At 32.9% G+C, this 27,466-nt stretch overlaps 3 protein-coding genes across 3 annotated transcripts; all 3 read left to right on the top strand.

The window, feature by feature from the left end:
• The first annotated feature begins 4,398 nt into the window (after positions 1-4,398).
• BNAC04G53660D lies at positions 4,399-10,621 on the top strand. The gene is made up of 4 exons (XM_013836067.3): positions 4,399-6,261; positions 6,487-6,877; positions 7,401-7,946; positions 8,256-10,621. The coding sequence occupies exons 1-4, from the start codon at positions 5,777-5,779 to the stop codon at positions 8,367-8,369; spliced, it is 1,536 nt and encodes a 511-aa protein (XP_013691521.1). The 5' UTR covers positions 4,399-5,776; the 3' UTR covers positions 8,370-10,621.
• Positions 10,622-12,726: 2,105 nt separating this feature from the next.
• On the top strand, positions 12,727-14,974 carry LOC106396052 (L-type lectin-domain containing receptor kinase IV.1). The gene has a single exon (XM_048753296.1). It carries the CDS (start codon positions 12,821-12,823, stop codon positions 14,840-14,842), a length of 2,022 nt encoding a protein of 673 aa, XP_048609253.1. The 5' UTR covers positions 12,727-12,820; the 3' UTR covers positions 14,843-14,974.
• Positions 14,975-19,936: 4,962 nt separating this feature from the next.
• On the top strand, positions 19,937-21,582 carry LOC106383276 (probable protein phosphatase 2C 74). The gene is made up of 5 exons (XM_048755418.1): positions 19,937-19,966; positions 20,147-20,518; positions 20,621-20,738; positions 20,909-21,132; positions 21,256-21,582. The coding sequence occupies exons 1-5, from the start codon at positions 19,937-19,939 to the stop codon at positions 21,580-21,582; spliced, it is 1,071 nt and encodes a 356-aa protein (XP_048611375.1).
• Positions 21,583-27,466: the final 5,884 nt, after the last annotated feature.

The following is a 27,466-nucleotide window of genomic DNA, read 5'->3' on the forward strand; positions in this document are numbered from 1 at the left end:
GCTATGGCTGAAGCGGGCTCTTCCTCTTATGGGAATGCACAAATCTTCAACTAACCAACGAGTCTTATCCTCTAGTCACTTCAAACCAAGGACCATATCATATTAATTTTTATGGAAGCTAATGTCGTGCTTAACATTTTAGGGGCACAAAGCAAGCATTTCAAAATTTTACTATAAAAATGTTAGTGAAATATCATTAATATACAATAAAATACATCAAAACTTTTTATATACATTAATTTTAGTGAAGGTACAAAACTAGATAGTAAAGTTTTAATTAAAATTATATAAGTGATTGTGAACTGATATAAATGATGAACTGATATAACAAATGCAATAATATAATATATTAACAGAAAAATCATTGATAAAAAAATATGAAAACCCAGCAAAACAGCAAAAATTATTAAAATACAATGAAATATAATGTTTAAATACAATGAAATTACGATTAAAATGATCATATACCCATTTTATTTTGTTTATCTTCTGTAGCAAATTGGCAAAACTTTGGACATTGCTTGCCTTTTTATCTTATTATGATTATTCTGTTGTGGAGTTTGAATTCCGTGTAAGACAAAAAGTTCATCAAAATATATATAGTCGTTATTACGTTAAATTGTTTAGAAATATGTATTATAAATATTTCAAAAATCCATATATGCATTACACTCATTGATAATAAATAAATCTTTAAAATTACTCAATATTTTATTTTCATTGCATATTTAATTATTGATCTTGTGTTTTTAATTTTTTTAACATTTTGTAACTGAAAGATATTCTTCGGATAACAACATATATATAGGAATTATATTTTTTTTATTGAGTATCAAATTTATTGATCAGAATAACTCATTTACAAGTGGGTGATTATGTACTCTAATCAACTATGAATGAATAAAAAAATAAAATGTTATTTCCCTCCAATGTTTTGGAAACTTCAAACCATCTTCTCATCAGCCCCGCTAGCGGATGGTCCTTGATGTAACGAAGAGATGATATCCGGTTCCTAATTTGCTTACCAGTGGTTCGAGTGAGCTTCTCCGTCATGACCCAAACACCTTCATACCTCCGCGAGTTGTGTTCTTTCCGGACATAGTATAGGACTGACTGGAACACCATCCTCTTAAGAATATGATCCAGTCGAGTACGAGCAGGAAGCATAAGAGATGCTACGGTATCGGTCCAGTCATGAGTAATGGTACTTTCCAAACAGTCAGAAATTATCTTTTTATATTAAAAATAAGTTTATTTTTTATTAATATTTAACTAAATGATTTTATAATTAATTAGATAGTCTAATAAATAAACTTTAATTTAAAAAATATTTATATAAAATTCATGTTTAATTATATAATAAATAAAATCAGTACTATTGGCCCATATGTAAAATAATCATGTTTAGCTATATAATAAGTAATATATATAACAATTTATTATAAGGATGTTAACCCATTTAGCTGTTCTAATTTTAGCGTAAAATCTCGGATAAAAAATTATTTCACAAATAATTGTATAAATATATTATATTCTATTATTTAATAAACACCTAAGTAAGCATATTCATCAAAAAAACATTATTATGCGTTTAATGCATTGGAGTATAAGACTAGCTTCTTCTTTTTCGTGCACGAGTATAAGACTAGCTAGAATCTATAAAAAGGCAATGAGATCTAGAAAAATACCATAAAGTAGAAGAGTTCCTTAAATCTTATAAACCTTTTTCTATCTCCTGTTGTAGGAAGGAGTAACTGTTTATTAAAATTCACAAAAAAATAAGCCGAAGCTTTATGTGGTATTACTTCTGTTTTTGAAATATAGGTTTATATATTGTGAAGTAGCTACTTACAGAAATGAATTACACAAGTTTACTACCATAGTCGTTCATTAACATATACTAGAAACTCTATAAATTAATAAACACCATAAATTAATAAATTTATCTAGTCCCAAGTTGATTGATTCAAAATATGATATAAATCGATAAAATAACAAGATAATAAATTTTTAGAAAATCTCTATAATATTATTTGAGAATCAGTTTCCTATGTGTCGCGCTCACGTTAACTTTCACGATGATTGATTACGATAATACCCTTAATTAATTAAATATATCTAATTATCAGTATTAAATATTTGCTTTATTTTATTTTATTTTTCCTTTTTATTTAGTTTTCTGTTTTTCAAATAACCTATGTATTAAAGAAAATTTATAAATTTTAAAAACGAAAATATGTTTTATACATAGTGTAATTCATAAAAAGGAAAATTTACCAAAACGTCTTGATTTTAAAGTAAAGAATTAATCTTCTCTCTTAAAAGATAATCTTAAACAACATAATATATATTTTAAAGGTATTAAGCAAGTTATATAAATTAATCTATTTTTCAAATTATTAAAATATAATTTAAATAACATAAACTAAGATATCTTCAATGAATAAAATTTAATTTTTTTTATTTAAGTTCCCTTTTATATCAGATAACATATATGATAAAGAAAATATTTATAAATTTTAAAACGAAAAATAGTTTATATGTATGATGTGATTTCATAAAAAGGAAAGCTTAGAAAAATAAATTTGATATTAAAGTAAAGAAATAATCGTCATTTTAAAATATATTGGTTATGTTTTTATGCAACTTTGTTTTTATAATTTTATTTTTGAAAATTAACATATATCAAATTAATAAAAAAAACAAAAAATTTATTTACACATCTATAATGAAGAACCAAACTAATACAATGAATAAAATTAATATGTTTTAGTTGAATTAGATTAAAAATAGCTTTACTTTAATTTGAGAGAATATACGTAACACAATATGCCCACAAAATGAGTAACTAGACCAATCTAATTTTTTTTATACTAATAATATATTTTTTATTTATAGTAATATTTTTATGCATATAAATTATAGAACGACTTAACATATTACTAAATAAATATGAAATTCTCAACTAATAATATAAATATATTAACCAACTATTACAATTAAGTATTTTTTATAACTTATATATATTATATGCATAAGATTTCAAAAGACTATCATTGTTATATCTATTTATGTAATTTTGAATCGATCAACACTTTAGTTTACTTTTACTATTTAATTTTCAAAACAACATATATTAAATTATACATAATCTTACTAAAAATATATTTACGAATCTAAGACAAGAATCAAATTACATGAAAATAACAAAAATAATCAAAATTTAAATCTGTATAACAAAAATATTATAGTTGAATCGGAAATGTAAATGTTATCTAATATATCAAAATAATAACCAAACAGTCGAGATATTTTATATCCAAAATTATACGTCTAACTAAAATAACAGAACGTTAGTTAAAATAGACTATGCATATTAAATACAATATAAATAACAGAATAAATAAAAATTAAAAACAAAATATTAATAAATTATTATAATATATTTACTTTCTAAATATTATACTCGTGCATGAGCACGGGAAAATCACCTAGTCTTATGTAAATATAAGGTCCCATTAAAACTATAAATTATTATTTATATGTATAAACATTTTATATAAGTGAAAATCAACCATTGTATTATTTGTTTTATATTCACAATGGAATTATCTTTATATTTTTTTACATTTAATATATCTAAAACACATTTAAATTCTATGAAATATATTTTATACACACCAAATAATATAATTAATCTAATATAAATGTTGAATTTCAAAAAGTTAATTCATGTATATATACTAAAATCAAATATATTTTTATTTTAGAAAAAAATATATCTTAAAATAAAAATATCTAAAAAAAATTATAAATTAATAACTCTATAAATTAATAATACCAAAGTCCCGGTATTATTAATTTATAGAGTTTTTATTGTATGTCCATATGGTTGAAGTTAAAAATATGGAAGATTGTGAGTTCTCTGAGGAAGTATGGAAGCTGGTCCGCATTCCCAAACTTCACCTTTTTGAACAGACACCCTCGTACACTTGGTAACTAATTCCTCAGAATGGCACATGCAGAAGTCAATTGCTTGTCTAACTTTTTTTCAGATAATATGCAGTGCCGTGACAAGAGTTTTCGGGGCCTAAGACAAATAATATAGTATTAGTTCAAATTTAAAATTTATTGTATAACAAAGTTTTAAAAGTTCTTTCAAAATATAATTTTATCAAAAGTTATAACTTTTATAATAATAAAACATATTATATACTGAAAATGTAATAATATAAATATAAAATAATAAATATTTAATATTTAGTTTTATGTATTCATGAAATTATATAATCATATATTGTTAATGCAAAAGTATAAAATTATCCAATGAGTTATAAAAATTGTTTTTAAGATATATAAAAAACAAAAAGTATGTAAGAGGAGAAAGGTAAATACATATTTATCATATAAATGAGTGTATAATACATAAGATAAATACAAAAAATAAACATATAATTAAATTCTTTTCTGTACAAATTATTTCCATCTGATATAACAACTACCTAAAATTTCAAATTAAATGTAATTTATTTAACTAATTAAATCAAGTATTAGGAAAAAATGGGGCCCCAAACTTTACCATTTTAGAGGGGGCCTAAGACAATTGCCTTCTATGCCTAAGGCACGGCTCTGATAATATGGGGTATCCGATGGACCGAACCTCAACCGATTAATTTTTTGGAATCTATCCACCAACGCCAGATAGATCCGGTTGCTCGCAATGGAAATTAGATATTCATGTCGTCTGGCCACACAAACGGATAAATCTGAGTTTGGTAAATTTCGAATCCAAGAGGATTAGCACATTTTCAAACCCCCGACTTAACCATACTTGTATAGTTAATATGTCTAACTTTGGAAAAAAGTAACCTTAATTAAGGTGCACAACAGTTTATCCATGACTGCTTTGAGACAGAGCCGCCATGGGCCCAAGCGAAACAAGTTCATGTTTCCAGCCGCGATTTTATTAAGTATTTAACCGGCCATGGTTAAAACTGCCACTGGTCTAGTGGTTATTTATGCACTAGCACTATGTCAGAGTCTAAGGTTCAAAATCCATTAAGTACAAAGTATCTTTTTCAAAAAAAATTCCAGCCATTCTTTTTGTTTTGGGGCTTGTGGCTTTTGAAAAGCCGTAGGAATGGCTCTGCTTTGACATGTATACTATGTTTATGTAAATTGATTGTAGCATTAGGGACACGCTCATTGCTCGTCAAGACCGTAAAATTAAGCTGCAAAACCATAATCTCTCTAGTCTCTAGTTCATATATATGAAATGCAATCTCCCTGCTCTAATTAGCTTTTTGTATACTTGTCAACTTTGTGCGATGTTCTGGTGAAATAAATTCAGATTTTATCCACATTCTTTTTTCTAAATTTTTTTTTTTTTGAGACTAGGCATTACCTTATGCTTTTTGCGTAAATCAAATTCACAATTTATCCACACACAAAAACAATGTTTTTCTTGTTCGATAAAAGTATTTTATTTTTCTCTAAAGAAAAAATTGATGACAACATCTTAACTAACAAGATTTGTTTACCCGAGATCATATATTTGATTAACTAAAATAAAGGAGTAAGAATATTCGTTGAATATGGACTTTCTCAATTTATATCGCAACAGGTAAATATAAAGTCTGAGCTATTTTTTTAACTAAACCCTATTCGTATCATACTTATAAAGAACAAAAGTAAAATCCAGCCTCGCGTTGTAATATCAACCCATATAACAACATTCATACACAATAACTCAATCTTATACCTTCACCAAAAAACGATGGCCATCTTCGACCCGTTTAAGCTCCGCCACAAACCACCGTCGATTTTCCCGACGACTGTTAAAACAGGTCATGTTTTTTCCGTCGTGGCCAAGTTCTTTTTTACCATATGCACCTTAATATCCGTTGCTATGATCTTCTCATACATCATCTTCTCCGGTTGCTCCGATTACCAACGTATTGCTGACCACCGCCGCTTTGGCCGTGACAATGTGATCTCAACAACCAACTCGTCTTCTTCGGCCATCGGCCAGAAAAATCAGTCCTCAGAAGCTACCGATATCTCCCACATATTTTTCGGGATTGGTGGCTCCATTCAAACGTGGAGAGAACGCAGCCGCTACACCGAGCTCTGGTGGCGACCAAACGACACTCGCGGATTTGTCTGGCTTGACGAGGAACCGCCTCTTAACATGACATGGCTCCCAACTTATCCACCGTACAAAGTCTCGGAGGACACCTCCCGTTTCAATTACACTTGCTGGTATGAGCTACTTCTACTTCAATTATTAACCTAATCATCTAAACCAATTATTTTTAGTCAAAGTAGTATATTAAACCAACTAAACCGGCCGTGGATATAGGTTTGGGATAAATTAGATCTTTTTTTTACTGAGGTAGATCCTTAATCAGTTGAAAGTTGAAACTGTGACAATCTATTAGAATGAATATTAATTTTATTGTTCTGATTTGTTCCTTGGTTCATAAGGTATGGTACAAGATCAGCTATACGAATGGCGAGAATCATCAAAGAGAGTTTTGAGCTAGGGTTAACGAACGTGAGATGGTTCGTGATGGGTGACGACGACACCGTTTTCTTTGTAGACAATCTTATAACAGTTCTCAGTAAGTACGACCACAATCAAATGTATTACATCGGAGGAAATTCGGAGAGTGTTGAACAAGCCATAGTTCATTCCTACGCCATGGCTTACGGTGGCGGAGGGATTGCAATTAGCTACCCATTGGCCGTCGAGCTAGTAAAGATACTCGACGGATGTATTGATCGGTACGCATCGTTATATGGATCTGACCAGAAAATTGAAGCTTGTATTAGTGGGATTGGTGTTCCATTGACCAAGGAACTAGGGTTTCATCAGGTACGTTTGGCAATTTTCCTTTTTTCTTTTTTTTTTTGTTACTGACAATTTTCCTTTTTTCTAATTACTGGAAATTTAGTAAATAACCTAATGGAAGTTCACTTATTTACAATCTAAATTTTAGGATTTTAGCTATGAAATTAAAATTATATTCCCCGTCAAAGACTGCAGTTTCTTGATTTGAATATTCAGTTTCAAATTTCAAATGTTCAATATCTTATTTAAAACTTTAAAAATAGTCAACTAAAGATTTTCATCAGCTCAATAATTTGAAATTTAAATTTGCAATAGTTGAGAAGCTTCAGTGTCCATATATTTTTTTATTACATTCTTATTTTTCGTTAAGTAATAATTCCTTGCTCGATTTAGAAATATAATATACCGATTATACGCTAATCATTTTAATTCCATAATAAATTACTCAGTGCCATATTTGGCGTAACTATATATGTTAAGTTTCTATAATTTTGATACCACAATATCGGGATTTAATGATTTTCTTAGCATGCATGGTCAAATCCAGATTGACTTACGTGGCAATCCGTACGGTATACTGGCTGCGCATCCAGTTGCTCCTCTGGTATCGCTCCACCACCTAGACTACGTTGACCCAATTTTCCCGGCGTCAACACAAATCGACGCCCTAAGAAGACTCATATCCGCCTATAAAACGGATCCAAGTCGGATCCTCCAGCACAGCTTCTGCCATGACCAGACCCGGAACTGGTCTGTCTCCGTTTCTTGGGGTTACACTATTCAGATTTATCCGTCTCTAGTCACGGCTAGGGAGCTTGAGACGCCGTTCCTTACGTTCAAGTCGTGGCGGACGTCGAGTTCCGAGCCTTTCACGTTCGATACCAAACCCATCAGTGAAGATCCTTGTGAGAGACCCTTTGTTTACTTCCTGGACCGGGTATACGGGGTGGGTTCGAATCAGACTCTTACGACGTATCGGAAGCATGTTGAAATGAGCGACACGCAATGTGAATCTCCCGAGTATTCTCGCTTAAATTCCGTCGAGTTCATCGACATCTCCGTTGCTAAATGGATGCCTGCTCTCTGGAGAATGGTAAGTACAAATTTAAAATTCGTATATATATACATAACATATAAGTCCGTTGTGTATAACAAGATTATAGACAAAAAACAACAGAGAGTGTTAGATATAAAATAGCCGTTCAACACTTAAAAACTTTCAAAAATATGGTATGAGACGACTTACACAATTACGAAAAAAATAATCCTGAATTATTCTTAGTCGTAGTGTTTGAGAAGTTGTATCTTGACTTATAGTTAGTATAACTTCTGCATTAGATTTTTTATTAAAATTATATATATTGACTATGTTATATATTTTTATGTGATGGGGGGTTTGCAGGCACCACGTAGGCAATCTTGTGAAATTATCAACGGCAAAGATGACTCGGAATACGTAATTAATGTCAAGATATGTCATTTTAATCCTTTCGAAAGTGTAACTCCTCAGTCCTAGCATCAAAAGGTTTTGACGTTTGCAAAATGGAACGACTCTATCGTCTCATCTCAAGAGGAAATGAGCGACAGATTTCTCAATTTTTATGTAAATATCATCTAACCGACGATCCGAACTTGGATAAAGTCAAAATTACAAGGATTATTAGTTTTCAGCGTTTTATCTTAGCACATATTCCCTCATTTTCACAATAATAGATTTTTTTATTATTTTCACACATACTAAGAAAACAAAACACGTTAAATCACTATAATAAATATATTATTTTTTGTATTTTTAATTTTTAATAATTTTTAACTAATAATAATTTATTAAAATCAATTAATTTTTTTGAAAATTACAATTTTTTAATAAAAAATACAAAACAATTATCTTTGTAAAACAATTTTTTTCTAAAACATCTAACTTAATGAAACGGAAAGATTACTATCCAGTTATGAACAAAGAGTTTGGCAGAATGTGTCTATTTATATTCACACTATTGCGACAACTTAATGCGTATAGCCCACTAAAGAGTTTTTATCCATTCTATTCATGAACATAGCCTACTAATATAAGTGTGGTCCAACTGTTTTAATACAGTTATTACAAAAATTTATTAATCATTTAAGAGAAATATTATACAAAAAATAAAAATATGACTAAAAACACACAAATATAAAAAATAAATTTTTAAAAAAATGTAAAACAAAAAATATATCCGTCCTTTTTCGGAATATAGTATTTCCTTAAAACACTACTACAACAACTTAGTGCGAAGCCCATAAAGAGTTTGTCATCTTGCTTCAAACGCACTACTGCAACGGCTTAGCTTGGCACAAACCTCCACGTATCTCTTCAAATTCACTATTTTCCCGTGATTGGAGTGTCTAGCAGTCTAGGTAACAGACTCTTCACGTTGGCAGAATAGTCCAGATGACTCGCTTACAGTCAGATTTTAAACATACTAGATCACTACTTGACCAAGAGCACCATTATCGGTTAATACCTCCTCGAGTTTCTAAGAAAAAAAAGATATTAATATTATAATTTTTTTGTTTTTCACAATCTGTTGAGACAATATGTGATTAACACATGCACTTTGGAGTTCTTTAATGGTTCTAAAATGGTGTTAGATTAGAACTTTTGTTTTTTCTCTCTCTTCATTTTGTTAATTTTTCATTTATTTTAGTTGCCACGGCTGGTTCTTCGCAGATCCATTCAACTTCAAAGACTGTACCGTCAACGACTATGCATGTAGTCCTATTTCGGCAGTCTTTCCATATCTCACCGCAATGTTATCTAAAATTAGTATTTGTCGACCTCTATCTTTCAGAGGCTGTACCGTCGACTGTGTAGTCCTACTCCGGCAGCCTCTCTGCACCTCATTGCAATGTCGGAAAATCCAGACATTTTCAGAGACAATTTTTAATTGCTCTCAAAACTCATTGGTTGGGTTATTCAACGTCGATTTCGACTTCTTTGCGTTTCTTCGAACGCGGGCTTTAGGAATACAAGTAAAACTTCTCTACGGATCTTTTCTCTCTTTAGCCACATCTATCGTTCGTCATGTTTTAGTTATTTTTATTTGTCAGTTTACCGTCGAGAATCCTTTCGGTTGTAAAACCATTGGACTTTTAATTTTAATATAAACATTTGGTGTTAAAAAAAAAAACCCCTTCTATATTTTCCTCCCATCGGAGTTGGTCTAAGAGAGAGAACATCTCTCGTTACAAATATCAGTGAAATGTTTTAAAAATTCATCCTGATCTCTATTTTAACTTCTTCCTAGCGTAACCGACGTGATAAACTCTTCTCTCCAAAGTCCAAACCATAACACAAGGCTGATGAGTGAAGACTATTTGCATACGGACAATCTAAACGCAAAACTCCAGTAGATCAAATACAAAAGATTCACACAGTTGACTTACAAAATCAACGATTATCCCGTCTCAGAAGTTTCCATGATTAGAGTGGACCCTTATCTAGTCTATGAATTTTGACCAGTTGTGCAATAGCCACGTGGGTCCAGATCTGTCGTTAAGGTCATTTCCACCCCCATCTAAATTCATTACTATGGTAAAATGCTACACAATAAAATATTAAAATAAAAAGTTGGCATAAAATGGAAAAGAACAAATTCACATGGTAGTATGGTACCATGATTTTAAAAGTAAAATGGTTGGCAATTTTATATACAATATAATTTAAGAATAATCTTAGCCTTACGAGGTGCCATATATAATCATATCATAACTTATTACCAATTGTTTGATAAAAAAAAATACTTATTGCCAATTGTTAATTTTTATATATAGTTTCCACTTAAAACATCTCGTGATCAATGTTTTGTTTTGTCTTATTTTTCAATTTTATTTGTTAGCCGCGAGATATCTAAACCTTCGACCCAAATAATTTTCACAATTCATAAAAAGTGGTTGCTAAACCGAGACATCATAGCATTAAGCGTTTTTCCAACAGAAATCAAAATTAAAGTTCAATCGATCCAATTTCAAGCGCTAAACCACTAAAAATCCAACACACCGATCAATGTCGTAAAGAGAGCTAAACCCTCTTGTAGGTGCAGTATATTTCAACAGTCTAGTTTCCATTAAGTATCACATGTCTTCAAACGATTCAGTTTTTCCTCTACACTAATAGATCACAAATTAAAAGAGTTCTGTTTAATCAACCAAAAGAAAAAAAAGGTGAGGAGTTACGTCGTCGGCAGGAAATTTGAGAACATGTTTGTGTCCACATAAATGTTAAGAGTAGGAAGAAAACGCTATCAGCCCAATTATTACGTGTGTTCCATTATCACGTTCACATTACAACTTCTGGGAAATGTTGAAAGTAAGTCGTTCTTTTTGGCATATTAGACGACTACGACTCCGTGAGTCTGTGATGTCATGTGATATCAACACAAATAATAGAAGAGGGAAGTATAGTGTATCCAAAACCAAATGAAATTATTCTGATGTCATCCTTACATAATCATCCATTTGTATTTTATGTTATACACAATAATGGTACGAGATTATAGGTAAAGATCAAATTTAAATGAGCAAATTACCTCATAATGATTACACATGCTATTAGAACATCTCCGAAAGAAACTTTATAACTTCAAATATAAATTTTTTTGTTCTCCAAAAAATAACTTCAAAACTTCAAATTTAGAGTTTTAAAGAGTGAAACTTCATTTAAAATTTCACTCCTCAAAACTCTAAATTTGAAGTTTCATCTTTTAATTTGCATCTTGGTCCTTATAATTAATTACACATCACATTTATGTTTCTTAAGTATTTTCTCATTTATCATTTTATTCTTTAAAACTTTTGTATATCATAAATATTTCAAATTTATTTTTATAAATTCAAATTTTACACATAAAATTAAACAATTTTTTTTAAATAAGATGTATAATATTTTAAAATTAGAATTAGACAACAAGAATATTACAAAAGAAACTTAATAAAATACTTTTAACAAAGATACATGAAAACATAATTATTACGCAAATTTAAATATTACAACAACACTATTAGTCTAGTAAACTTGCTCCGGAACCTTTAAAATATTGTCAAGCAATTTTTGTGTAAATGAAGATGGAGCATTACAATTATAATTATTATGAAATAATTTGGTATTTTGCTTGTATTTAATATTTTAATTATTTATTTATATTTATAATTTTATATTTTAGTGTAAGATTTTATTAATTAATATTACTGTAATATTTTTTTATATGTGCTAGTTATTTATAAAAGTTTTATGGATTTATATTAATTATGATAAATATAAAGATCATAGTGTAAATTATAAATAATTTTGAAGTTAAATTTGAAGTTTTACTTTTGGAGAAAAACACTTTGAAACTTCAAATATAGAGTTTTCAAAACTCTAAAATAGAGAGTCTTTTTGGAGATGTTCTGTTAAATCATGACATCTTCCCAAACATAATACTAAGTGACGTGAGCTTACAAGTTGACACACACAAACAAACTACTGATCCTCTCGTGGCGTTAGCTTTACAAGTTACAACTAGAAACTCTTAAGAAAAAAAACAAGTGCTGACTCTAATAGTCGAATCTTCTATCACCATTCACCAGCCATAAATAGATAGGTTGATAAAACAATGGTGCATAATATATCGATAATTTAAACAAAACATCCTTATTGTTACGGCATCACGAGCGTGATAGATGGCACTAAAATGTTATTTAAATTTCAAACAAGCTTTAAATCTTGGAAGATGAAACACATATCACCTACCTTGATTAAATTTCTCAATCACGAGCATTTGCCCCCCCCCCACAAAGGAAAAAATAAAGTAATTTTCTAGAAATAAAGAAAAACAATAATAAAAAGACGACTTTTCCACACTCTCCCACCATAAATTATCTTTCTTTCTTCACTAAAAAAATATCCAAAGGGAATCTGAAACAGAGCAACAAAAAACAGAGGAAGCCATGTTCTTGAAGCTTCTCACCATCTTCTTCTTGAATCTCCTCTTCCAAGAAACATCTTCCCAAATTACCAACTTCACTTACAACGGCTTTTCCCCACTACCCACTGACTTATCCCTCCAAGGGATCACCACCGTCACACAAAGCGGTCTCCTCCTCCTAACCAACTTCACCGTCCAAAAAACCGGCCACGCCTTCCTAAACAAACCAATCCGGTTCAAAGACTCACCAAACGCCTCCGCCTTCTCCTTCTCCACAACCTTCGTCTTCGCCATCCACTCTCAGATCCCCATACTCAGCGGCCACGGCATCGCCTTCACCATCGCTCCCAAACCAAGCCTCCCCGACGCAACCGCAAGCCAGTACATCGGTCTCTTCAACATCTTAAACAACGGTAACGACACAAACCACGTCTTCGCCGTCGAGCTGGACACGATCAGGAGCACGGAGTTTAACGACACAGACGACAACCATGTTGGAATCGACATCAATAGCTTGAAATCAGAGAGAGCTGCGTCCGCTGGGTGGTGGGACGAGAAAGGAGAGTACAAGAACCTGAGTCTGATCAGTCGCAAGCCGATGCAAGTCTGGGTGGACTACGACGGCCGTTCGCATAAGATCGACGTGAGGATGGCTCCCTTCAACGAGGATAAACCTAGGAGGGTGCTCGTGTCGGCTGTGAAAGATCTTTCTAATGTTCTGCTCCCAGACATGTACGTGGGGTTCTCTTCCGCGACCGGCTCTGTTCTGTCGGAGCATTATATCCTCGGGTGGAGTTTCGGTGTGAACATGGACGCTCCTTCTTTGTCCTTATCGAGGCTTCCGAAGCTTCCTCGGTTCGTGCCGAGTAAGATTTCGGATTTTTTCAAGATCGGTATGCCTTTGATCTCTCTGTTTTTGATCTTCTCCGTGATCTTCCTCGTCTGCTTCATCGTGAGGCGGAGGAGGAAGTTCGCGGAGGAGCACGAGGAATGGGAGAAGGAGTTTGGTAAGAACAGGTTCCGGTACAAGGACTTGTACTACGCGACCAAAGGGTTCAAGGAGAAGGACCTTCTTGGGTCCGGCGGGTTCGGGAGCGTTTACAAAGGTGTGATGCCTGGGACGAAGCTGGAGATCGCTGTGAAGAAAGTGTCTCACGAGTCCCGACAAGGGATGAAACAGTTTGTGGCTGAGATCGTGAGTATTGGTCGGATGAGTCATCGGAACTTGGTACCTCTCTTGGGCTATTGTCGACGTAAGGGTGAGCTTCTTCTCGTCTACGACTTCATGCCTAATGGAAGCTTGGATAGGTACTTGTACAACAAGCCAGAGGTGACGCTCAACTGGAAACAGAGGATCAATGTGATTCTCGGCGTTGCTTCTGGATTGTTCTACCTTCATGAGGAGTGGGAGCAAGTGGTGATTCATCGAGATGTTAAAGCGAGCAACGTCTTGTTAGATGGAGAGCTTAACGGGAGACTCGGAGATTTCGGTTTAGCTAGGTTGTATGATCATGGGTCGGATCCTCAGACCACTCACGTTGTCGGAACGTTGGGATACTTAGCTCCTGAACACACCAGGACAGGACGTGCCACCACGGCGACCGATGTTTTTGCGTTTGGGGCGTTCTTACTAGAAGTTGGATGTGGTAGACGTCCTATCGAGATTCAGCACGAGACGGACGAGACGTTCTTGCTTGTGGATTGGGTGTTTGGGTTATGGAACAAGGGTAACATCTTGGATTCTGTAGATCCAAACATGGGTTCTGAGTATGACCAAAAAGAGGTTGAAATGGTGTTGAAGCTAGGTCTCTTGTGCTCTCACCCTGACCCTAGGGCTAGACCGAGTATGAGACAAGTGTTACAATATCTAAGAGGAGATGCAAAGTTGCCAGATTTGTCTCCTTTGGATCTGTCCGGGAGTGGGATGATGTTGGGGGTCCAAGATGGGTTTAGTGAATTAGGAATGTCGTATTCTTCTTCAGTCTTTAAAGGGTTTACTGGTGGATCTTCTATAGCTGATTCTCTACTCTCTGGTGGGAGGTGAGTGTTTTGAATACTAGTATGGTTTTTGTGTGTGTTTTGTATTTCATATGTAACTGGAGACTTTCCGTACGATATGTGATAATGTAAATGAGTGTATGATAATGTTAAATAACTTTAGGGTTTCTTTAAAGAAGATTTTAGACCAAGGTTTTCAAGATGATACATACATGCATTAGATATAGAGTCTAAAATAAGTAAATAGATTCGATCCACTGACCATGTAATTATCTAGCCTTGCAACGAATTTTCTCGCTAAAATTGGAAAACGCGTTTTTCCGCTGAAATCCAAAAAATATGTTTTCCACCGAAATCCAAAAATTGTGTTTTTCCAACAACACTCTATAACGCGTTTTCCAGCCAAAACCCAAACAACAAGTTATTTCGCCAAAACTTGAAAACCGTGTTAAAAAGTGTTTTCCCGACAACATCTTAAACCGTGTTTTTCCGCCAAAATCGAAAATATGTATTTCCCGCCAAGACTCGAAAAACGTATTTTCCCCCCAAAACATGAAAAACACGTTATCTCGCCAAAATCCGAAAAACATGTTTTTCGCCAACACATGAAAAATGTGTTTTTCCGCCAAAACCTAAAAAAGGAATAATGAATTTTTCCGTCAAAACCAAAAAAACGGGTTTTCCAACCGAAACCTTAAACCGCATTTTCCCGCCGAAATCCGAAAATGTGTATTTCCCGCCAAGACTCGAAAAACGCGTTTTCCCGCCAAAACATGAAAAACGTGTTTTTCCGCCAAATTCTGAAAATGCGTTTTCCCTCCAAAACATGAAAAATGTGTTTTCCTGCCAAAACCCAAAAATGTGTTTTCCTCCGAAACCCAAAAACGGGTTGTCCCACCGAAATCCAAAAAATGGGTTGTCCCACCGAAATCCAAAAACGCGTTTTTCGCCAAAACCAAAAGTCGTGTTTTCCTGTCGAAACCCAAAAATATGTTTTTCTGTCGAAACCCGAAAACACGCATTTTTACGCCAAATCTTGAAAATTACGTTCTCTCGCCAAAACCCGAAAAATGTTCCTCCCGCCAAAACCAAAAAATATGTTTTACTGCCAAAACTTGAAAAACGTATTTTTCCGCAAAAACTAAAAAACATATTTTTCCGCAAAAAACGCGTTTTCTGCCAACACCGGAAAACGTGTTTCCCGCCAACACCAGAAAAATCGTATTTTCCTGTGAAAGCTACAAATTGTATGTTTTCGTCAAAATTGAAAAATTAATTTTCTCATCAAAACCTGCAAAAATTTGTTTTCCGCAAAATAATTTATTTAAATATTATAATCATTTCATTATTAAGAATAAAACCATGTTCTTTTAGTCATTTTAACTACTAGTATTCAAATGATATTATGAAATTAAAAAACGAACAACTTAACATCCATATGGTTCATTTGGATGCAAATACTAACTATAAAAACGAACAAAATTTGGATGCAATATTTAGATGCTGTATTCAGATGTTACATCTAGATGATGCATCAAATACAAAACGAACATGGCCTTAAACTAGGTTTCGTGTGCCCTCACTCCAGCCCACAAACTATGATCAAGTATGAGACCAGTGCTACATTATATAATAGGAGATGAAAATTTGCCACTTTTGTATTCGATGGACTTTACCGAAAGCGGGAGGTGCCGGTATTAAAAATCGGCCTAGTCGGGGGTCTACAATTTGGTCAAACAATTTTAAAAAAAATTCAATTCGTACGACTCAAATCGATTTAAATGATTCTAAATTATTTAAAGTCGATTTAAATCAATCTAAAATAGTCTAAATCTGTTAAATTAAACAATCATTTTAGTCCAAATCCATAAATTTGTCGAATTTCTTAGGTTTTGTATATCTAATTTTGATAACTCATCAAAATAATTTTAAAATTAAACATACAATCTAAAATATTTTATATAAATGTAATACATATATATAATAAATCCATAATTCGTTAACGTTGCTTAAAACATGAATAATCTGCCTAATCGTTAGTATTCTACGAAATGTTTAATTACCACTTAAAGAATTTTTAAATTTTTTTTGTGAAGATTGGTTACATTACTTCGCAATCTTGCCCATGGACTATATGGCCGTTTATTTTATCCCATTAAATTAGTGAAGTTTTGTGATACCAAAACTAAATCAAGTGTAAAATATCCCAACCAAACATTATTTAAATTTTTTGTCATCAATTTATACAGACTCATACTGACTCTGTGAACCAAACTGGGAGATCTTGATCCATGTGAACGACGAAAAACGGTTGGTTCCTGACATTGCGTGCTAGGCTAACCGCCTTTGTATTTTGCATCTTTGGTACATAGATAATTTCTGATTGGAGGAAACTTTCTTTCAGGACCTTAATATCCTCCAAATAATTTTCAAAAGCTGGTCATTCTTCTGGTTCTGAAATCATCTTCACCAATTGAGAGCAATCTGTTGCAAACGTGACCTAAAATTGATGTAAGTGTCTCATGCATTCCATTGCCCAGAGAAATGCTTCAATCTCCGCATGAAGAGAAGAAAGACTAGCCCGAACATTCATCGCCCCTAACAGCCCATCAAATCTTTCTAGAGTACTGAGCCAACCCTGTCCGGAGAAAATATCATTCTCTTTCCAGGAACCATTTGTGAAACACCATCTTCCTGGAATTGACGGTGGAGTCGTAACCTCTATGTGTCGTACATTCCTTTGTTCGTTCAATATATGTGCCTCAACCCAAAGTGTTGATTTTGTTTCTTCCAAATTAAGTGTGTCCCTAGGATCAATGTCCAGATTACTAAAACCTTTATTATTTCTTACTTTCCAAATATACCATAGTATCCACGCAAACTGATGATCATCCATCTGCGGGAAAACTCTCCAGAAGAGATGATCCATGTTTATGAAGAGCGAGTTTGTTGGAAAAATAGCTTGATTTGATGGTATCTTTGAGATAGCTCAAACATGAAGTGCTATAGGACATTCAAAAAACACATCGTTTATCGATTCCTCGTCGGCTCCGCACCTTGCACAATGTATATCCCCATGTATCCCTCGCGCTTGCACATTCTTTTTGACTGCTATACATCATGTCACTAATTGCCATAGAAAATGTTTTATCTTTGGTGGACACCGTATTTTCCAGAAAAACGCTTTCAATACATCAACCGTGGGTCCAAACATTAATGGTGGCTTGTCCCTGTCTTGGTAAATCCGTTCTATCTGATATCCTGATTTAACCGTATATTTTTTATTGTTTATGAAATGCTATCCATCCCTATCTACCATCTGAGTTTTGCTCCGTGGTATATTTAAATTAAGAACTTAGTTTCATCTACCAATTGTTTTAACTTTGAGAGAACAATTTCAATCTGATATATTCATTTTACTTTTAGTATACAATATGATTTTGTTACATCAAATCAAATTGTACTTTATAAGATAATTGAGATAGATTTTACGTATTCTGGGCCAAAAATTAAATAGTGTCATTTATATTTCTTTTTGGTTTGAGATGAAAAATTATGAAAAATTTCAAAAAATAATTCATCAAAAATAGTTAGTTCGATCGAAGAGTCTAAGAGAACACGGGTCAAATATATTGAGTTAATTTCTACTAATCACGCCGTAGTTACAAGCAATAACAATTAAAATAAATACAAATTGTAATATTGTATAACTCAGAGATATAAGTTGTGGCAATCTGCATGATTTTTGTATTCGCATTTTCGCAACTTGCATACTATTATAGTACTATGTAGATGGCGTGATCTGTATAATACTACGAGTAATGGTTGCAAGCTGGAAAAACTATAGAGAAACTGATAGTTGTCTTTGGTCTTTAATGATTATTTTGTTTTACTGTTCTAGGATTTTTTTAATTAATGTTTCTATCAAAATGGTCTTTTTTTTTTTTGAACAAAATGGTCTAATCTCTTCGTGTTGTACTTAGAAGTTAGAACCGTTTCAAGCATATTAGTTTACATAAAATACTCTATAATTGGAATTTTTTGTTACTTTTATAATTTGTCTTGTAAGTGTAGACTAGACTCTGATCCGCGCGGATATGAATTTTCGGTTTACGGTTATTTATTTAACTAAATGATGTATTTGTATTTGTAATAACCGTAAACCGAAAATCATACGCAAATATATGCAATTGGTTGGAATCTCTATATCTTTATATTCTTATAAATTTTAAATTTATTGTTTCCTCTTCTGCAAGCAAATCAATTACCGAAATAATAGATCAATTGGTTGGAATCAAATCTATTCTTATAATTAGTGTAATTATGGTTACAGTTTCTATATTTAATAGGTACATCCCCCTATATATTAAAAGAGAAGTCAGTTTAGTGATTTCTGCTGACATGACATTAATATAGAGCTTCTCAGGAAAATTGTTATAATTCTATTTGTCGATTTTTTTGAATTTTATTTTTCATTTATTTTAATCAATCGCTTATGTAGACAAGTCCAAAACTATTGTCGATTTCGTTAAGCCCATATATAGCTAGGGGATAATAATTATCGATTTGATTTAGCCTTGGGCAAGATTTAGAACTAAGACAAATATTAAAAACTTTCCTTATTATTCAAACAGTAAACTTGCGCATGTTGATATCATATTAATTACATTTGCTTAGAAAATATTTTAATGTTTCTAATTAGGTTGTTTGTTTTTAATAACTTACCTTTCTAATATGGATTACTTGCGCAAGTTCAAATCATTAAATATGCAAATAAATTATTAACAAAATTTATTTTTAATAACTTACCTTTCTAATATGGATTACTTGCGCAAGTTGAAATCATTAAATATGCAAATCACTTATTCACAATACACATTTAATATATTTCTTTAAGAGTTTGATTTATTTATTATGCAAATTATTGTGCGTCGTTAATATGAGAAATAAATCGACTGTATATATATAGAAAACAACCAAGGTCTTATAATGCAAATTCTTGAATGGCTCTACCGATCATGCGTCTCTCTTCTCCCAACAGGGCAAGAAAGGTCCTATCCAGGACGCCATGATTGTCTGGGAGGTGCGTTTGTTCTGTTAAAACCAATTTTGTTAATTAGTATGTGTACATTCTCATTAAATGTATTACTTCAATACAGTTCTTGTTGCTGTAAGTTCTATATAACTATCTTCATTTACTTTCTAAAAGTATGCCATCAAATGTTTTACTCCAAGGACCGTTGGTTTAATTGTCAAATATATAACTTTTTGAAGTTTTATCTTTTTAATAAGTTGTATAGGCTTAGTGTCACTTAGCTGAATATTTGATTTTTTTTTTGAAATGTTTCAGAATTTTGGGTCAATGGAGGACACTGTATTTTGTGGTGTATTTGATGGACATGGACCTTACGGTCACGTTATCGCAAAGAGAGTCTGGGATTTGCTTCCGCTCAAATTTGGCTCTCACTTGGAGTCATATCTCTCCTACGAGGAGGTTCTTAAAGAGATCAGCCTCAACACTGCAGACAGAATGACCTCTGACAGCCTTGTGCAAATATCTGCTAATGGTGAATCCCGAGTCTACAACAAGGATCAGGATATGGTTCAGATGCTGTTGACCTCGATTGTTAAAGCCTACAGATTCATGGACAAGGAATTGAAGATGCAAGTGGATGTTGATTGCTTTTGTTGTGGTACTACTGCAGTTACTATGGTTAAGCAGGTAGATAGTTGGACCAATTATTCTCATGTTGTGTCTGAGTTTTGTTGCGAAAAGTCCTTTTCATTTGTATTTTTTTTTTGTTCTTTGGGTTATTTGGTTTAGGGTCAACATCTTGTTGCTGGAAACATTGGGGATTCAAGAGCAGTATTGGGTACGAGGAATAAAGAGGATAAACTTGTTCCTTTTCAGTTAACTGAAGATCTCAAACCAGATGTTCCAGGTTATTTTACTGCTACATCTTCCTCTTCACAAAGGTTTTTATAACCAGTTCCATCATCCTTAAGTTCTTCTTACGGAACTACTGTGAGGAAACTTTAGTTTTAGCTTTTAATCATTTGAGAAGATAATTTGGTTTTTATCAATTAAAGTTGGGAGTTTTGATGTTACCAGCTGAAGCAGCAAGGATAAAGAGATGCGGAGGACGTATATTTGCTCTCCGGGATGAACCAGGAGTTGCCCGCCTCTGGCTTCCTAACCACAACTCACCTGGTCTGGCCATGGCGCGTGCTTTTGGAGATTTTTGCCTTAAGGACTTTGGTCTCATTTCTGTGTCTGACGTGTCCTACCGACGCCTCACTGAGAAAGATGAATTTGTTGTCTTGGCAACTGATTGGGTAAGAGATATCACACTGTCAATGAAATAGTATTAGTAAAAAGTCCAATAGTTCTGAATAAATGCATATAATAGAGGTACAAAACTATTTGGTCTCTTAAGTGTGTTCTTGAAACTTTGCTAGATATGGGATGTATTGACGAATGAAGAAGTTGTGGAGATTGTAGCGAAAGCACCAACACGTTGCACAGCTGGTCGAGCCTTGGTGGAAGCTGCAGTGAGGAATTGGAGATGGAAGTTCCCCACTTCAAAAGTCGATGACTGCGTTGTAGTTTGCCTCTTCCTTGACTCGAAACCAGACAAATTATCAACTGCTTCTTTCTCAGTGGATAAACACATCAGCAATGGCCTTACTGAACCTGATACAACATCAACGTCAACTCCAGGCTCGCGAACCGAATCACCTGAGCTCAATGGTGTCGAAGAGTCGACAGAATCGACACACTCGTGACAACCAAAGAGTAGGGAGATAGAACAGAGGCAGGAGGTGAAAATGTGAGATTAGACTTTGTCTATCTCTCTTGTCTATCTCTCTCTCCCTTTCAGTTTTTTTAGTCTCTAAATGTCTCTTATGCTCTATGTTCCCGTCAAAAGTCACTGTTTGTATATATAACAATGCCAATACTTTTGCTACGGTCTCTCTTTTTTTTTTCCTTTTTTTTGTAAATAAATTTCAGAAGCCGCATTTCTGTTTGTTTGAGCAATTTTTATATGTTAGAAACCGCATCTGCTTTTTAGACCCAAAGTGTTGTTCAGAGTGTTTACCCTGATTTTGTGCCTTTAAGGCTTTATTTTGGTTTGGATGCTGAGAGGCACATAAATCCAAGGCAAGAGTCCTTGAATCTTGATCCTTCCTCAGATAACATCAGCGTTTCAGAAGAACTGATAAATAGTGAATCTAGAATGTGGCATGCCAAGGAATCTTTTTCAAATAGTTGTAAATCAGATGATCAATCTATACCGACTTTAAATTTTTTGGCCCAGTTTAATTATAAGAGATCCTAAGTTTTCTCTATTTATTAGAAATTTCATGAGCCTTTTAACAGAGGCTTATGGAGTGGTGAATTATTTCCGGAATGAAATCGGAACCACCTACAATAGCCACCATGAAAGAAAAGTCATTATAGCCACCTAAAAAGGAGAAGAAACACATCAAATATGTTTTGGAAGAAGAAGAATGGATGATAAAATCAGTGAATTTTGAAGCCAAACTATAGGGTAAGTTCTTCACTCATATGTCTATCTATAGCCGAAAACGGATCTTCATTTATAACTTTGGTTTAAGAGTTATGATCATTTCTCCAAAACTGATCAATGCAGATCGGATCAGTGAACAATCAACTTCATGAGCGATTTCTTGTCAATCTAAAAGGGACCAAAAGGTGATCTAGGTGTCTTTGGGAATATCTCACTATCATCTACTCCAAAATAAATTTTATTTATAATATTATATCGTCAAATTAGTTAAATATATGGTCACACTGTAGTGCTAAGTCAATAATATCATATATATTAAGTAGATGACGTAACATACAAATTTTTTGGGTTTTTTTACTATATGTTTTTGTATATATCATATTTATTTTTATTTATAATTTATTAATAATAGATATAAAACAATATTGTTGTATTCTACGCTATGTAATCATCATAGGAAAATACATCAATAATCTATTACTATTAGTAAAAATATATTTGTATACACTTTAAAAAATATATAATATCATAAATGAAATTTATATAACTCGTTTTCTTACAATAAAATAAATACTTTATTAACAAATAAAGTTTATCTGTCTTTTACATTTTAAGGTCTACGTTCATCTTTACTAATTTATGTTTTCGTATTTCTTAATTAGATATATTACTGCATGCGAGTCGTCGTGGCGGATTCTTGCTTTTCCTACACATTTTCGTACTACTGCTGTAGAGAAACTTGGATTTCATCTTCCGGATCAGAAGCTGGTGTTTTTTTTATGAAGATGAACCTATTGAGAGTATTCTCAACAAAAAGACTGTCAACCAATCCATGTTTTTGGTCTGGTTCATAGCAAACAAAAAAATGCCCAGAGGTAAGAGAGTTGACATTTGTAACTATTTCCAACAAAATTTGTTTGGAAATCAGGTACGAGAGAATGGGTACCACGGAGACGAGGCTTTGCGATAGGGAGGATTGCGCATATTCATCCAAAATATGTTGTCTGCAAACAAGTTTTTCAGAATATTCCGTAGTCACGGTACATAATTTTAATCTACTTTTTTTTCAAATACAAATTTTAAAATATATAAACTGTTACAATTATTTATTTTTTGTATTTTCCAGATGAGTTGTGATGAGTTAGGAGACCGATGACGGTATGTCAATTTAATTATTTCGTGTTCAATAAAATTTAGAAATTTATAAATCTATCAAATAATGTTAACCCGTCAAATTGCTTACAAAATTTATTTAATTTTTTGCAGGTTTCTAATTGAATTTGCTTTCTTTATCGAAAATTGTACTTCATAATTGATATTATTTATAGATAATATTTTCAATTTTATTATATTTTCTTTTAATATTTCATAAATGTTTGTTTATTATTTATGAAAAAATAATATTATTCACCTAAAATAAAGAATTACGACACATATACAATAAAATTGTAATTAATGATAATATAAAATCTGTTACTTCTAAAACTATACACTATTTATTCCATTTTTTGAATGAAAGTATCTTCTTAAACACACAAAATATTTTGTGACGTTGCAATTATACATACACACAATATTTGCCTCTTCATACTGATATTACTTTGTTTCCTCTCGTCCATCTTAAATATTGACTACCAGCTTTTTTCCATGGCTGATGAATTCTCCCAAAGACGGTGGTATTATGTTGTAAAAGCCGTTACTTCTAAACACTATATAATATTTAATTTATATTTTGAATTTTATTATGTCCGCACAGGGTGCGGGCCGGTCACCTAGTTAAAGATACGACTTTGAAGATATTATGTTTTAATTAATAGAAGATATTGGATTTTGAGTTTGTATTTATTGATTTGTTTTTTTATAAAGCTTAGAAAATCAGTGGGATGATTGGTTGGTTGATACATCCTATAAAGAAAACGAAAACTATAGGTGGTTTGACTATTGTACATCGATCGATGCATGATGTAAGTTGACTATATAAAACTTGAGCATGATCATTTCAAACTAAAGTATATGTAGGTTATATGCATTTGTTATATTGTAGTTAATATATTTTAAATATTACATAATTCAAGTGAGCATTTGTTATATTGTAGTTAATATATTTTAATTATTACATAATTCAAGTGATTCACGTTTTCGTAAAATTAAAATTCAAGTTCATTATTGGGTGTACTCGTCCGTAATAAGCTACGTTAAATATGATGTATTTTTAGGTTCATTTAATGACATTAAGTTTAAATTTCATTAAGGAAAACTCATTAATTTAACTGGAAAAGACAAACATTAAAATAGGTAGGTTCATTTAATGACATTAAATTTAAATTTGATTAAAGAAAACTCATTAATTTAACTGGAAAAGACAAGAATAAAAATAAGTAGTTTAATTTAATTCTCGGTAGCATAGAAATGTAAATAAATTAGAAAACTTATGGATATTTTTTAAAGGGTACTTCTCTTTTAATAATATAGATGTTACATAAAATGAAGAAAATACAACTTATGTTGTCTTACAAACTTGTAATTCTAATCTGGTATGTTTAAATGACTCTCTTCGTGATGATATTTATGTTTATAATAAAATCTTTTATTTTTGTTTTGTTTGTTTGTATTGTACTGAACATAGAAATCATTTAATAAGTGTACTTGTGCTCTGTGGCCATATTTAATAAATTATGAATGGAAAAGGAAAAAGATGCCACGAAGAGAAGGAAGCCTAAAATGAGCTCAAAAGCAGTTAATAATTCTCTCGCCACGTGAGTAAATACTAAATACATATAGCAATTACTTGACCGGAGCAGATACACTTGGCATATATTTATTCAAAACTGTACATATGGTATTAATAGTCACCTAATTTTATATGAAAATGAGCTACAATTTATTGGGTGTTCCAATGTTGTTGGTATCACCATCCAGCATTAAATTTATACGATTCAGATTGTTGACAGTATGATAGAAGTTGCAAGATTATTGGTGGGAGGTGGGCTAAGCAACGAAGACTAGATGATGGCAAGAGATGAAAAAATCATCTTTGCTTATATTTCTCGATTTCCAACTAACATATTCCAAAGAGAATGTCTTTACCATATAACACATCATCCCCAACATGATGGAGCATCGACCTAACAACTTCTTATTCCCTTTTGGATAATGGTTTTGATTTGCTAATGTTATTTTATTTTAGATATTCGATTTTTTTTTTAAGAAATAGCTAATAGTTTATTTTCTAATTCCGTTTGTGATTTGGAAGAATTCTCTATCTAAAGTATAAGACTTACTTTGTTATTTTGCTTTGGGAACCAAGATCAACCCCGTTGGTACTATCTTAACACTACAAAAAAACAACGGTATTCTGACGGATATTCCGACGGAAAATGAAATCTTTGGAATTTTCCGAAGAATTTCCGAGGATATCCCGAGAAAACCCAAAATTTGGCTTCCTTGGAATTTCCTCGGAATATACCGACGGAATTTCGAGGAAATATCATTCCGTCGAAATATTCTTATGAAATACCGAGGAAAAATGTATTCATCGGAAAAAACCGATAAATTCCGAGGATATATTATAGCCGTTGGAGAGCCGTTGGGGGATTTTAAAAATTCCGAGGAAATTCCGACGAATTAGCCGTTGGCGTCGGAATTCCGTCGGAATTTCCTCGGTCTGTCGGCAGGATTTTAACTATAAATACAAGCACTCCTCTTCCTCTTCATCCACTCCATATCTTCTTCCTTCCTCTTACTCTATTTACACACGAATTTGATTCATAAAAAACATGTCTTCTTCAAATTATTTTCGTTCTTGGATCGATCGACCTCATTTGGATCCGAACACGAGATTGCTTACGGAAGAATACCAACGAGGTATAACCGAATTCATGGGGTTAGTTCACCGACAACCGGAAGCAAAAACAGATATGTTAAGATGTCCTTGCTCTAATTGTAAAAATAGAAAGGTTATTAAAGAGTGGGATGTTTGGACTCATCTATATTTGAGTGGGTTTACACGAAGTTACAAACTTTGGTATCATCATGGGGAAACTGATTATGAACATGGTAGTACTAGCGAACCTCAGTCACCAGTTAGATTAGAAGAACCAATTAGAACGGATGTAGATTATGGTGTAGGTACTGAGGAGATGGTAAATGATCATTTTAGAGGGGAAGATATATCCAATGCACAAGCTAGGAGATTTTATGATATGTTGGATGCTGGAAAGCAACCATTGTACGAAGGTTGCAGAGATGGTCATTCAGCTTTATCATCTGCTACAAGATTGATGGGCATTAAAACAGATTATAATTTGGCTGAAGACTGTGTGGATGCGATTGCTGATTTTGTAAAAGGTATTCTACCCGAGGATAATGTAGCTCCTGGTTCATACTACGAGGTTCAGAAACTCGGAGCTGGTCTTGGTTTATCGTATCAGGTAATAGATGTATGCAGCGACAACTGCATGATTTATTGGAGGGCGGATGAACAGCGGGTTACATGCAAATTTTGTGGAAAGCCTCGTTATAAAAATACGAGTGGAAGAGTTCCAGTGCCATATAAAAGGATGTGGTATTTGCCTTTGACGGAAAGGTTGCAGAGGTTGTATCTGTCTGAACGCACAGCGCAACCAATGAGATGGCATGCGGAGCACTCAACAGATGGTGAGATCAGACATCCTTCAGATGCAAAAGCGTGAAAGCATTTCCAATCAAAGTATCCCGAGTTTGCGTATGAGAGAAGAAATGTCTACCTTGGATTATGTACTGATGGTTTCAGCCCGTTTGGCAAGAGTGGAAGACAATATTCTCTATGGCCAGTCATTCTTACACCATACAACCTACCTCCAAACTTGTGCTTGCGACGAGAGTTTTTGTTTCTCTCGATTCTCGTTCCCGGACCAGAGCATCCTAAGAGATCACTTGATGTGTTTCTTCAGCCACTAATATATGAGTTGCAACAACTATGGGCTCAAGGTGCTGAAACATACGATGTTTCGTGTAAAGAAAACTTTCAAATGCGGGCAGTACTAATGTAGACAATAAGTGATTTTCCAGCATATGGTATGTTATCTAGATGGACAACGCATGGAAGGCTATCATGTCCATATTGTCAAGATAACACTGTTGCTTTCCAACTAAAACAC

Source organism: Brassica napus, chromosome C4 (assembly GCF_020379485.1).
Source record: "Brassica napus cultivar Da-Ae chromosome C4, Da-Ae, whole genome shotgun sequence".
In the NCBI taxonomy this organism is placed as follows: Eukaryota; Viridiplantae; Streptophyta; class Magnoliopsida; order Brassicales; family Brassicaceae; genus Brassica; species Brassica napus.

Excerpts from the sequence above, each read along its gene's own strand:
- LOC106383276 (XM_048755418.1), top strand. The coding sequence starts at position 19,937 with ATGTATTACTTCAATACAGTTCTTGTTGCT. Across the intron at positions 20,519-20,620 it reads CAGTTACTATGGTTAAGCAG|GGTCAACATCTTGTTGCTGG; the intron begins GTAGATAGTTGG and ends TATTTGGTTTAG. Across the intron at positions 21,133-21,255 it reads TTGTCTTGGCAACTGATTGG|ATATGGGATGTATTGACGAA; the intron begins GTAAGAGATATC and ends AAACTTTGCTAG.
- BNAC04G53660D (XM_013836067.3), top strand. The coding sequence starts at position 5,777 with ATGGCCATCTTCGACCCGTTTAAGCTCCGCCACAAACCACCGTCGATT. Across the intron at positions 6,262-6,486 it reads CGTTTCAATTACACTTGCTG|GTATGGTACAAGATCAGCTA; the intron begins GTATGAGCTACT and ends TTGGTTCATAAG. Across the intron at positions 6,878-7,400 it reads AGGAACTAGGGTTTCATCAG|ATTGACTTACGTGGCAATCC; the intron begins GTACGTTTGGCA and ends GGTCAAATCCAG.
- LOC106396052 (XM_048753296.1), top strand. The coding sequence starts at position 12,821 with ATGTTCTTGAAGCTTCTCACCATCTTCTTCTTGAATCTCCTCTTCCAA.